This window comes from Rhagoletis zephyria, unplaced genomic scaffold, assembly GCF_001687245.7.
Source record: "Rhagoletis zephyria isolate East Lansing unplaced genomic scaffold, Rhagoletis_zephyria_1.1 Rzeph_scaffold_00097, whole genome shotgun sequence".
Taxonomy (NCBI): Eukaryota; Metazoa; Arthropoda; class Insecta; order Diptera; family Tephritidae; genus Rhagoletis; species Rhagoletis zephyria.
In genome coordinates, this window is record NW_016157181.1 from 227,040 (window position 1) to 241,930 (window position 14,891).

General features: G+C 35.5%; 1 protein-coding gene across 9 annotated transcripts in view; it reads right to left on the bottom strand.

The window, feature by feature from the left end:
- LOC108376139 (scribble planar cell polarity protein) overlaps positions 1-14,891 on the bottom strand; it is a 483,715-nt gene that overhangs the window by 186,990 nt on the left and 281,834 nt on the right. For all 9 annotated transcript variants that reach the window (XM_017632340.1, XM_017632355.1, XM_017632348.1 and 6 more), the window contains one exon: positions 4,402-4,512. In XM_017632340.1, the coding sequence (XP_017487829.1) occupies positions 4,402-4,512 (111 nt within the window). The remainder of the gene's footprint in view (positions 1-4,401; positions 4,513-14,891) is intronic.

The following is a 14,891-nucleotide window of genomic DNA, read 5'->3' on the forward strand; positions in this document are numbered from 1 at the left end:
TGATTGTATTGTCCTTCCCTCAACCGATCGTATTTAATATAGAAGGGAAATGTTTCGACAAACCTGATTAAAAATGTAGATCTAAGGTGACGAATTTATAACAGGTTGGGAACTACATATAAAAAATGGATGCAGATCGAACTAGATCTCATCTGTCGAATTAGGAACTGGTTTGGAACTAAAGAAAAGGGGATGCAGAACGAACTATATCTCATCTGTCGAATTTGGAACTGGTTCGGAACTATAGAAAAAGGGATGCACAACGAACTAAATCTTATCTGTCGAATTCAGAACTGGTTCGGAACTAGAGCCAAAGGGATGCAACGGGGGACAATTGACACTTCCTAGGACATCGCAATGTTAAATTCGCCAGTCGCTAGCATGAAAAAGAGAATTAACACGTACTAGTCATGATTCCAAACGCACTAGAACCGAACCAGTTCCGCACTAGTTCGTTTCCCTACAGGGATCGAGTACTTTTGAGGATCAAGGTCTCTGGTATCGATACTTTTAAAGATCGGGTATTTTTGGAAGTACTGAGTATCTTCTTTAAATTTCAATTCTTAGTGTAGAAATCTCACAAGCTGGCATCAGTTTATGAATGGCTAACTTTACTGGGTTCAAGTAGTGTAATCGAGTACATTAATTTCTAAATACCGGTAAATTTAAAAAAACACAGTACTTTTAAGTACCTGTTCGACACTTAATACTCAGTACTTTTAATCGATCCTGATTACATGTATCAAAGTGATGATTGGAACCGAGTACTTTAGAATACTGAATACACTCGAGTTCTCTTACGTTCTGTACTCAGTATCGATTCTTTTAAAAATCGGGTGCTCTCGATCTTTTTGAGAATCGAGTTCTGAATACTAAGTACCGCTCAACGCCTATAACGAGAAAATTCACGATTTTTTTTTAAATACGCCAAATTCAGCTACAGTGTTTTTCTATTCCTCAGAAATGAAAGTCTGAAAACCTCAAAGAGTAATACATTAATCAAAGTTAGATTTTATGCGAGTTGCACTAGAAACTTCCAGATTTTCTAGATTTTAGCGAGTAAGTTAGTCATATAAACCGATAGTTCTGTTAAAAATAACTATTTAGTGATATTTACACATATACGTGGAATTAACGAAGGTATAGAAACCGGACTTGACAGTGGAGATGCTTTGTGGCAGCAGTAATAAGTCAATACGTAAAATCTCCCGATTTCAAAAGATTTCCCCATATATTTTCAATTCAAACCTACGTTGGATATAGGGCAACATATATACTATAAAGCAGTCATGTCTAACGCTGGAAGAACTCTATAAGCAAGTGCCCCGCGCTGGGGAAAAAAATATTAAAATCAAATAGAAATGTAATTGATCTTACTATAAACGTCAACGAAAGTACTGTATATTGGTAAATATTCAATTCAATTACGCGCATATTAAAATTACCGCGTTCGTACGGAAAAAGCATCTGTGAAGTGAATAATCAAGACAAAAACTAAAAAAAAAAAAATTAATTTGCATGTGGATTTGCAGTGGAATTCGAACCCGACCATCTCCGGATATCAACAACTTGTGGTAAGCATCTTTACGCACTCAGCTACACCCAGGCATATAAATTTGCTTTCAAATGTTGAATATCCATCAACACCACAGCACGCGATTTGTACGGACAAACATGTAGTTCTGAACTGGTGCGCCTGTAGTACGTTTAGACCCAGCACTGGTTCGCGATTAATCTCTTTTGCATACAAACAACTGGCGAATTTAACATGGCGATATAGTTCCGAACCAGTTTTAAAAACGCCAGACGAAAGAAAAAAGTATCATGATTTTTAAATCTTTCGGTTCTTCTATTTTCAAAGAAACGTTTTTTCGATTTGAAATTAAATTTGTTTGAATGATTGTAAGAAATGTACGTTTACATACCTTTGGCTGTAGCTGACTTTGCATAGGTGCTCGCTGTTATTGGTTAGTTTCCAGACGGCCCCAAGATGTTAATATGTTAACACAAAGTTTTGTTTTCTATTACCAAACTATGAAATAGCATCTGCGAAGTGCAAAATGAAAGTGCATTTGAACGAAAAAGCCGCCAAACACATATCTATGTAAAGTAAACAAGCCCCCCGCCGCATCCCTTTTTCGATAGTTTCGAACTAGTTCTAAATTCGACAGATAAGATCTAGTTCGTTCTGCGTCCCTTTTTCTATAATTCCGAACCAGTTCTAAATTCGGCACTTTAAATATAGATTTCTAATGAAAAAAAGAGAAATAAAATAGTTTTTTATGAGTCCCACATTTCGCTGATTTTGAACTGGTGGGGATCTACTTACTATCGGACTGGTTCGTTTTTGGCGATAAAGTTCTTGTACGGAACTAGAAATTTTATGCACCAGTCCGCGGTTTCCCTGCAGGGGCACTCAGAGCGGCGCTCTGCATGCTTGGGGTGCGTACGTACACTCACACAGTCAAATACGTGCGTAATAAATTCTGTATGAAAATATTATTTTTAAATACGAACATTTTTAAACGATAATCAAATATAAAGTATTCATTTTTAATATGCATTGTTTCCCTCAGTGTAGGCGGTGTTTTTTTTTGTTTGAAATCTTGATTTTTCGAATATCGAATAAACCGGACTTTTTATCGATGAAACCGTTTTTTATTTCGTACAAATCTGTACCTCTCAATAAAATTTTCGAGATTTTCGAAGTTTCCAAGGTTTTTTCCAGTTCTAGGTTATTTTGGGATGAACAGTATATCATACATAATTCCAATAAATGAATGTTTAACGCTTAAGCGTTTTCTTCCGGTTTGGCCGAGCTTCTCCTCGTGCTCAGCTTCTTGATGTTGTGATGCAAATGGAGAGATCTACTCTTTTACTCACCTTCCGAAGAACATTTTTTATAGCAGAAGTGCACTCGTAGGTCTGCCGAAGGGAGACCGCTATGTGAAAAAAAAACTTTTTTGATGTTGCTTTTTCGTTATTTTCTAAATGAAAGCTATCTTTATTGTTTATAGTTTTATTGTAATTTTTGGTCATGACTTCATACCTATATAAGCATTTCCATTGTATGAAAACAATGTAAAATAAAACTGGTTTATCAGGTTTTTTCTTAAGTTCAACATCGAGCACCAGTTTTTTACAAATTGCAATTTTTCGTAAAACTCTAGAACCGGTTTTGGAAAAAAAGCGAATAATCGAACACCCCAGTATTACAGTCAGCGTCAAAAATATGAATACTCAGACGTTTTATTATTTATATACTCCATAGCAAATTTTTCTTATTTTTTTTATAAAAATATAGTTAGTTCAACAGCAAAAATCAGCAGCATCAAATTTTTCAATGACATCAAAATTTTTGACTTTTCAATTCGATTTCTTAGAAAAATTTTGAGTACGCAGTTTTGTAGCCCATTGAATTTTAGTATAAAGTTTCAAGTCTATAAAAATTACCGTTGATTTTTGAGATTTTTTTTTTTTTTTTTTTGGCATTTTCTTCCACCTAAAAATAGATTTTGTTCATGCGAAATCATGAAGAAATCGAATTATAAAGTTTGTTAGTATTTCTTGAATTTTCCCGAGCTCTATATGATATTGAATGAGTTATATTTTTATAACAAAATAACAAAAAAAAATTTTATGGAAAATACAAACGAAAAAAATCGTCAAAACGTCAGGGTATTCATATTTTTGACGCCGACTGTATGTATATTAGACCACGTCAAAAAAATAAAAGTCCTACAATGCGACCAGAGCTTAAAATTTTCGGCTCTGTTCATAAGTATACCTGTGTTCAGAAATGCATGAAGCCAAAACATCAGCCTCTTCTATTTCTAAACTATTACACGGTGTTCCAAAAAAAATAACGAAAGATACCCGAAACAAAACTTAATGTAGGTTATAGGTAGGGTACACAACAACAACAACATGAAAAAAACAGTCATTTGAATACGCGATGCACTTATCTATTAACAGTTTGACTACTTTTCGTTTTTTACTTTTTCGAATGAAAAAATTAAACATGTTTTGTAAAGGGGATTTATAGACTTTTAAAAATATATATGTATGTGTAACAGTCATGCCCAACGCTGGCAGAACTCCATAAGCAAGTGCCCTGGACTAGGCATACCTGATGTATAACAATGTATTGTTAGACTTCGTTTGTAGGGAGTTTTTATCGTGTAAAATTTAAAAACCCTACTTGGTGCTCTTTGGGGACTAATGGGTGTTGCATTTCTAGGGTCAGAGCTAATATTTCCTCATGGAAATATGATTTTTCTATTAATCTATTTTCTTATTGAGATTAGCTTACTATTGTTTTTTTTTTTTTTTTTTTTTTAAATTTATCTAAAAACTAGTTGAAGCTGATCTACACTTTAATTAAACTAATCGATTACTTACATGCGAAATAAATATTCCAGGCTCATGTGATCCAAACGGCACGCACGAATGATCCGTACCACCAATAATACTGAAGCCAAGCGATCCTTGATTCTTGGGTAAGATAACTTCCTATAATTTGAACAAAATGGTAAGGTTGAACAAGTGTCCTCGGTACAGTACCGCAATAAAAGTATAAACAAACATTTGAAACATACATATCTTCTAGAATTTACAATAAATACAATTTTGATAAACTTTTAAAAAAGTTCAATGAATATTGACGATGATGTGTATGGAAATTGTTGGTGATATTTACAAAATAAAAAACATTTTTGGTATTACATATAATCGCCATGTTAATAAAGCAAATAAGTAAGTAAATAATTAAAAGTACAAATGTCAATTCACATACGTATGTATTTTTCTATGCAATTTCGTGTTAATGGTGATCTAAGCACGGCTTTTAAAAATGTGCAATTTTTTTTGATGCGAAGAGGCATGAAATAGATGAGAGAATGTGCTGCTAATAAAACAAGCAAATAAATATACGAAGAGAAAACGTATGTATATGTATGTACTTATGTATAATAAAGGGAATACAAAACCAAATACCACAAATGCATTGAATTTTAAAAATAAAAACACAAGTGCACATAGTACGAGGGTCACTAAACAAGTCTATGGAATTCGCAACACTAATGTCATTTGAGTCGGGTGTTGAGAGAAATAACACAAACGGCAATAACGCAAATTTGTGTTATTTCCCAATTGAATGTGAAATAACAAAAATTTGCTTTATTTACTTAAAAGTATTGACTCAGCACATCACTAATGCTGTCATCTGGACTGTGACGTCAGCAAAACAGCTGATTCTGTCAAATTCACTGAGAGCCGATTAGCGGTATTGCCATCGGCGCCACCTGCTACATATAACGGGTGATTTTTTTGAGGTTAGGATTTTCATGCATTAGTATTTGACAGATCACGTGGGATTTCAGACATGGTGTCAAAGAGAAAGATGCTCAGTATGCTTTGANTAAGTTGGCCACCAAGATCATGCGATTTGACGCCTTTAGACTATTTTTTGTGGGGCTACGTCAAGTCTAAAGTCTACAGAAATAAGCCAGCAACTATTCCAGCTTTGGAAGACAACATTTCCGAAGAAATTCGGGCTATTCCGGCCGAAATGCTCGAAAAAGTTGCCCAAAATTGGACTTTCCGAATGGACCACCTAAGACGCAGCCGCGGTCAACATTTAAATGAAATTATCTTCAAAAAGTAAATGTCATGGACCAATCTAACGTTTCAAATAAAGAACCGATGAGATTTTGCAAATTTTATGCGTTTTTTTTAAAAAAAAAGTTATCAAGCTCTTAAAAAATCACCCTTTATTGTATATAAATGAATTATATTTTTGCAAATCATATGTTTTGAGTCATATGTTATATATACAGCGTAGTAATTTTAAAACTTCAAAATTACATTTCTTGACTGAAAAATAAAATATTCGAGCTAACTCGACGGCACATAGTGTGCTTTTTTAACACTTCATGCCAATTAATCGTAGCGCTTTCGTCAGAAGAAATATTTTGATATGAAGCAAAATGACTTTGAAAGCTAATTTAATTGCGATTCAAGGAAAAATATTGCCATTGAGTCACAATCACTACTTGACCTTAAAAAAATTTATCAAAAATAGTGTTCTTTGAAAAAAACATGCAAAATCCAACGGATATATTTAAAAAAAAAAAAAAAAACATTTTTTGAATTTTTTATTATACTAATATTAAAGATTTTGGGATGAGAAACATGATTCCACTGTTTAAAAAACGAAAAAAAAATATCAACCCCTCAATGCGTTATAATTGCATTTTTTATTATTTGCATGCAGCTGAGCATCCTTCACACAATTGTTACCCCTCGAAAAACAAGTCAGTTTTAGTGCTATTCAAGACCTTTAATTTAAGCCACGGAAGAAGTCTCTAGGCCCTTTCAGAGCTAAATTATTACGATTCTAAAGTTAAGCTTCGAAATTTTATTCGATATTTTAGGCAGTTTTTATTTTTTTTTCTAATTTCGGAGTAAAAACTAGTACAGCAGCTTCGAAGTTTGGTTTAAAATTGTTATAACTTGGCTCTCAGAGGGCCTAGAGGCTTCTATCTTAGCTCAAATTAAAGGTCTTGAATTGCAATTGTTGTTACAGGGATATATAATTGAGTGAAGGAAGCTGCATGCAAATAGAAAAAAATGCTATAAATAATGCATTTTTAAAATTAAGGTGTTCAAATTTTTCTTCGAATTTTGAACAGTGGAATCGTATTGCTCGTCTCAAAATCTATAATACAAGTATAATAAAAAATACATAAACTTTTTTTTTTGGAATAAATCCCGTGTATTTTGCATATATTTTTTTTGAAGAACTCTGCTTTTCACCAATTTTTTTAATGTCAAGGGGTAATTGTGGCTCTGTGGCCAGAATTGAAAGGGATTTACTTTAGCTTTCAAAACCATTTTGTTTCGTATCAAAATGATGCTTCTGTCGAAAGCGCTACGATTAATTCGCGTGCAGTGTTCAAAAAGCACACTGTGCGGCTTGTGAAAGGACAAGAGATGTATTTTAAAAGGCTGTGCATATTTTTCAGATATGAATTCAGCGACAGAATCTATATGAAATGGCCAATTTCATATCAGAAAAAAAAATTTCAATTAGCACGAAATTGTTCCGGAAGTAGAACCACAATACCAAGAGTGTAATTGAAATTCTTAACCAAACTCGGATTTCTCGACAGACTCGGATTTGGTAGTGGAAATTTCCCCTCGCTTTATTTTCTGACATTCGGATGTCTTATAGTCACATTTTATAGGCATGTTTTTAAATAAGGCAGTGTCAAAATATTTCTTCTCACTATAATATTACTTCACCTGGTGTAATTCCACCATGGGTGGGGTGCATGCAATAACACCATACGCAATAATTTCCATTACTTGGACATTAAAAAGTAGTTTCAGAAGTGAAATAGTGTCATTTTATTATTATACCTTTTCTAAACGATCATAATGACAGCAGTCCATAACTGCGAAAGGAGGGGAGGGGCGGAGGACGCGGGCGCGACGTCGCACGCAGCGTGGCGTGGGTGACTACATACTTTACAAATAGTATAAATAAGCAATGGGAAATAAGGCAAAATTTGTTTTATTTCCAAACTTTGTTGGAAATAAAGCAAAACTCAGATTTTGGTATTATTTCCCATTTAAAAGTGAAATAATAATTTACGTAACGAGTTCCTCGTTTACCACTGTGACGATTCGACCCATGGCTTCAAGAACGTAATCCATTCGGGTTTCAATATTCTACGCAGTGCACAACTGAGGTGGAGCTGATTTCCAGCAAATCCATTTCGAATTTAGCACAAACCGCCGAAGAATGGGATTAGTTAACCAGATACCACTCCTACAATAGACTTAGGGCCATTCTCTGAAGTAACCTTTAACTTTAAAGCTCACTTTATATTTAAAGGTTGGATTAAAGCAACGTCTAAAGTTAAGTATTTCTATTATCGGTTTTTGACGTATGTATGTTTCTTGGTTGTAAACCAATTTAAAACCGATAATAAAATGCTTCACTTTAGACACAATCATACATTTTAATGTAACCTTTATATATAAAGTGAGCTTTAAAGTTACAGGTTACTTGGGAAAACGGCCCTTAAACGAGTAACCGCGCATTTAATTCGCATTCTAATCCTCTATTCAGCCCAACACAAATAAGCGAGTATCGGGCCCGGAATCTAACAGCTTTGCATGCATGAGCACAGGCGCAACGCACTTGGAGTTGGCCGGGACCTTTCTTGAATTAGCTTTATCGCTGCATTTGAACGCTGTATTGGTGATGAAAAACTGGCATCCTACTTCGTTGACTGCCAAACGACTTGGCACTTCAATCCACCTAGCGCTCCTCACATAGGTGGGTATTGGGAAGTTGGTATAAATCGCACCAAATACCACCTGAAACGTTCCTTGGACTCTAATCTTTTATCCTACGAGGAATTCGCAACATTCCTGACACCAGGTCATTTTACGGTTGGCGAACCGCTAAAAGGCCTCCCCTGATCCAGATTTGGAGATATTCACGGGAACGCTCTTTCACGATGGCAAATCATTACAGCGATAAGGCAACATTTCTGGATGTGCCCGCGACAAGAATATCTCGCAAATATTCTGCAACGCATGAAACGACTTCGTTCAGCACAAAATTTACAAAAAGACGACGCACAGTGTTTCGACTAAACGGAGGCAGGTAAAGGGTGTTTTTTTTTTTTGGACATGTGGTTTTCAAGAAGAAATAAAACGCATATAGTTTAATGTTATGGCCAAGAATTTAGCTTTATTATAAAGATAAAGGTTTGCCATTATGTTTTAAAATTATTTCGGGCAAGTGGCCGCCGCAATAGGCTCGAATAAATTCCAGCCGAGAAACCCAATTTTCTACCACTTTTTGCAGCAATTGGTGCCGTATGTCAGCAATAACGCTCCGAACATTCTCTTCCAAGGCGTCAATCGTCTCGGGCTTATCTGCGTAGACAAGCGGCCTCATATAACTCCACAAAAAATAGTCCAGAGGTGTTAAATCGCACGTCACCAAAAGTTTGCTTCGCCTTGTTGGAACCAAAGGTCGTCCACATCAACATCCTCCAATTCAAGCACGAAAAAGTCATTAATCATGGCTCTATAGCGTTCCCTATTAACTGTAACATTATGGCCGGATTCATTTTTGAAGAAGTATGGACCAATGATTCCCTCTGCCAATAGAGCACACCAAACAGTGACTTTTTGAGGATGCAGGGGCGTCTCAACAATGGCTTGTGGATTATCATTACTCCAAATGCGACAATTTTGTTTATTAACGTACCCATTCAACCAAAATTCAGCTTCATCCCAGAAAAAAAAAATGTTCTTGTGAAAATCGGGATCGGTGGCCATCTCGTTTTGGGCCCATTCACCAAACGTGCGACGAGCTTGATGGTTTCGGGTTCAATTCTTGCACGAGTTGGATTTTGTAAGCCGCAAACCAAGATCCTTCCGCAAAATCTTCCATAAAGTGGATGGGCACATCTCCAATTGTTGCGCGCGAGGCGGATGGACGCATTCGGGTCTTCTTCGATACTCTGCTCCACAGCAGCAATAGCGTCTTTGGTGCGCACTGTACGGCAGCTCTGATGATGCGCATTATCCACTAGAGTAAACGTGGTGCGAAACCGATTCATGGTTGCTCGAATTACCGACTCTGCAGGGCGATTATGTCGACCGAATATTGTACGCAGCGCGCGATGGTAATAAATTTGCACGATTTGCAAACGCTGTTCCGGAGTAAGTCTGTTCATTATGAAATGACAAACCAAACTGAGTATAAATCAAGTAACAGCTGTCAAAAAGACCAACTCCGAAAAAAGTATTGCCTGATTGAAAACCACACGTCTAAAAAAACACCCTTTAGAAAAAAGTCATGGGGACAATTGATAAAAAAAAAACCGGTTGGACTTACGAGAGGGAAAAGTAAAAGCCATAAATACCACCACATTATTTATTCACCCCCTTCTTCACGAACGATACATTTCCGAAAAAATACGGGAATCGGCGCGATACCGTCTATTCAGTTTAGTTGCCTTTGAGCAAATGTTCCTTTTCCAAATGTAATCAATTATTTAAGTGTCGTGGTATATTCAGGTGAAGGTATTTATCCTTTATTTGGTACTTTCCTATTTTCTTATAAAAAAATTTACTTTAAATTGTAGATGCTAAAGATTGTCAGTAAAAAAAAGTGCGAACACCGGTCCGTCAGGTCTTGAAATTAGACGAATGTTTTAGAGAATTCTATGTAGCTTTCGAATATTTAATTGGATCTTTTAGCGCGACTTTATCATTTTTGATTTTCGCAATTTTTCATTTCTGCTTCTTTTTGCATAATTTCGCGAAAAGAATTTTTAGAACAATGAAAAAATCTCACCAAACATTGGGAAAAAAGCGAGTATTTACACCTATGTCATTTTATAGTATAACCTTTGTCTCCTGAGAGTGGAAAGCAGGAAACGAAAATTTGATCACATTTAATGACTTCTTCCCCATATTTTGTAGTTAAGTTTTCTAATAAAAGAAAGCCTACAAACTAAATTTCATCGAAATCGGACCAAATTTAATGTTACCGCCCACAAGAGTAGAGGGCGTGGCAATTAATCAATCTTTACCAAATTTTTCTCAATTTCTTTCCACGTACATCCATATAGTCGAAACGCTGTGCGACATGAATTCGCTCACGACAGAAATTCACCGCCGAAGAAATGAAAGCGTGGCTCGGCAGACAGTCACTCTGGCGCTGATGATATCGTTCGGGTTATTAAAATAAGGACCTCTGAAGGAGAGCTGTTGCGACCTGTTCTTAAACCGTCGCTCTTGCCAACGAAGGCAGATATCTTTTCTAATATATTGTTTATTGACTTTTGGAGATGAAACACCATCCAGTACTTATAATTGTTGAGTGAGCTGTACTTCGCTCGCCGATGAACATCGAGAAGGTCGTCCATCATCGGTTTGTACGCCAGAAATCATCGAGGATCAATATACGACATATATTGAAGTTGGATCGGCCGTACCATATATCGTGAGTGGAAGATCGTCCATCTCGGCAGCAAGTTCGAAAACGCCCTATCTCAGAAAACTTTTCAAGATCGTCCTACTTCAGAATTTGATTGAAGAGCGCCCTATTTCAGAATTATATTGATAAACACCCTATTTCAGAACTCGGTTCAAAACGCCTTATCTCAGCTGAAAATACATTAAATCGGCAGCTGAGATAGGGAGTTCTTCAACCAAATTCTGAGAATAAATAAATAAAATTCTGAATTGGGGCATTCTTGAAATTTTTTTTTTTTTTTTACACAGGTATCGGTATACAATGTGAAGATTTGCCGGTTAGAAAGCTATGGACGCGTTGGATCCCACATAGTCTATGAATTATGTGTCGACTCGATTGACGCGGACAAATGCTACAAAAATACCAGCACGCCATATCCAATATAAGAAAAATCTAACAAAAGTGATTCGCGCAAGAAGCATTTTGAAAAAATGGTCGCCTGTTTTTTCGTAATGCGTGCTCTCATTAAAGATAAGCTTCGCAGACTACAACTTTCAACGCGAGAATAAGCTGTTATCGCGTTCAAAACCCCTGTTTTTGAGGTACAGAGAACACTGCTCCACCAATTTGTTTGAGCGTAACCAAAGGCTTAGGAATATCTTCTTAGGTATTCTACAGACTTTTTAGTGACCCTCGCATTGTCTTGAAAAACCACAGATTTTTAATATAATTTTCCTAGAGAATAAATTGGCATATGGTTGTATTATACGTTTGGGGACATATTTTCGAGTCATATCAGTTAACGTGTATGCAACCCCATTTGAAACCCTTAATTAAAACCGGATTAGCTCGCATCTACTCGAGCCCTAACCGCCAAAAAGGTGTAAGCGACAAAAAGTAAATTTTTAAGTAGGCGTTATTTTTTATTAACACGGTAATTATTGTTGATACTAACGTGAAGGTCAGTGAACAAGTTACGATTGATTTTAGGTATATAATACTGGTGGTTTTACTTGCACATCTTTAATGAAACAGGTGAGTTTGTCGCATACGTTTTTTTGCCGACAAAAAAAGGCTAAAGCACGCAATTGCAGCGGTTAAGCCAAAAGGTATATTTAAAAAAAAAAAACATTTTTTTGCATTAACAAAAACCATTTTTTTGCATTAACAAAAACCATTTTTTTGTATTAACAAAAACCATTTTGATGCCTTTAACTCATTTCTTTTATTCTTGTTATTAAGAACACAACAACTCTTCAACACAAATACGTACGTTATTGATTAAAATACAATTTCTCTATAAAAGCTAATGCTGATTTCATTTGTCACAAAAACATTTTCTTCTTCCATGGTGAAAAATGTGTTTGATGTTAAGCAATGTTTGCATTGTTCAACTTTGCGATCAACATTTGCGTTCAACTCAACGCAGGGTTGCACGGAAAAAAGTTGAATGGCTAAAAATATCAAAATATTCGCCATAAAAAGGCGAAGGGAAACCCTTGCTTGTTCAACTTTGCATTCAACTTTTGGTTAAACGGACTTTCAACTAATCGCTTTGAACAAAGTTACTCGCCACAGGGTCAAAAATTTGGGTTTAATTTTTAAACCGAGCTGGGACTGCTGCCTTTCTTAATCTTTTATAGTCTACTTTTTAAACCAGTCAATACTTTTAAGCAACTTTTTAATATATTCTGGTTTAAATTTTAGTCCAAGCAGCCGAGAAAATGATGTTTGCTATGAGTGGTTTAAAATTAAAACCAAAAAGTTTTAATTCTAGTTTCTAGGTTTCATAAATAGAAAATTTTGTTTACAATCTAAACCGAAGTGGAAAATGTTTGCCTCAATATGGCAATAGGCATAAAGGTGTCTCTCAGAGAAAGAGAGCAAATCTTATGAACTGACGACATCAACACAGCAAATTGTGTTGATTCAAAATCAACATTTGAAAGCACATTTACATGCATGGCTGAAGCTGAGTGTGCAAAGATGCTTGATACAATTGGTTACTACTAGAGATGGGCACGGGCCCCTGCGTAAGCCCGCGGGTACGGGCCGGAATATTTGCTGTCAGCACGAACTCGTGCGGGCCTGGGCGTTCAGTAAAATTTCATAAAAGCACGAAAAGGCACGAAAAAGCCCGTTGCTAATACTAAAAATTTAGATGAGCTTTTGTTTTTATACAAAAAAAATAGTACATATTTAAAAATCTTTTGATAAGAGAAAAGCAAAGAAAAGAAATATTTGGAAACCGATAGAAAATATATGATATTTAATAGTTTTGTTTACATACATATCTGTACATAAAATACCTTCCACTTTTTCTACTTCCCAGAATATATATTATAAAAATCTTTGATGTAAAATATTGATTCGCTTAAGTAAATATACATATGGACATAAACACAAAATTAAAAATAAAAACATATCGAGCCCTAACTGCCAAAATAACGTAAGCGACATTTATTTCAAAATTTTCTTTTTGATGCAGAAATGTATCTAGATAATCGAGGAATATTTCTGCATCAATAAGACAATTTTGAAAAAAATGTCGCTTAGGTTATTTTGGTGGTTAGGGCTCGATATGTATACATACAATAAAATTTGGCTCTTTATTTCCGGGCTGGGGCGTGTCCCGTCGTGCCGGGCCGGGCCGGGGCGGGCCCCACTAAAATTCTTAACGTGCGGGCTTGTGCGTGTTTTTGAAAGTGGATTTTGCACTCGTGCCGGGCCGGGCCCGAAAATTTAGGCCCGTGCCCATCTCTAGTTGCTACCAATGCTGTCCGGGTTCAATCCCCATCAGACGGAACATGAAATTTAAGTTTTTTTTTTATTCTTAATTATGAAAAAGCTTTCGTGAAATGTAACGTGCAGCAAACGAAATAGAAAATGTTTGGGTTTAAAATTTAAACCGAACTGTTTAAATTCTAAACCCAACATATCGCACACCGTCTTCAAAAGAGTCACAACTCAAAATAATACGTTCGTCAGAAAATGCGAATAACTATTTCGTAGCACATGTTAATCATATGCGCAAGGACGACTTTACCTTAGGGTTTTTAACAAATTATAACAAAAATTTGCTCCAGCTTTTGCTGAAAGGTAAATAAAAGGTCTGTGTACATTTTTAGCGCATAATTTCAAAAATGCCAAATTTTGAGTTGTGACTCTTTTGAAGACGGTGTGCGATATGTGCTCTCTTTTTTCAAACTTGGAAGGTTTGTATTTGCAACTAAATTTAGTTTGATATTATATGTAGTGCAAAAAGTTTAAAATGAAAACCGAAATTTTTAAACGCGCAGCCAACATTTTGTCATTCAAATTTTTTTTTCGTGCAACCCTGCATAGAGTTGAACGCAAAGTTGAACAATGCAAACACTGCTTTACACTCAACCCTGTAAAAGTGCATGTTTTGCCTACTTATCCTTATCACGCATTTCATAATATTGTCATTTTAAGCAACCTTCTGTTTTTCAGGGCAACCATCGACCATCGAAAACATTTTTGTGAAGGTTGCCACATGTTTGATTTGTTTTAATCAAATCGATAAAATTAATTAAATATTACAATACGGGTATCAAACAACACAAAAATACTTTTAAGGCGCAGTGAAGCACCCCGGGTATTTGGTAGTTTTTTATAAAAATGTAGTTTATTCTTTAACAAAAACCTTATAAATCCCAGTTTAAAACTTTGTGAAATATTATTAAAAAATATGAACAAACCCCTTTTAAAAATGTCGATATTTATACCCGACCGCACTTGTTCACAAGGGTATTATAACTTTCTTCACATAACGGTTGTGTGTAACAGGCAAAACGAAATGAGATAGATATAGACAAATATATACATATGTAAATGATCAGAATGAAAAGAGAAATCG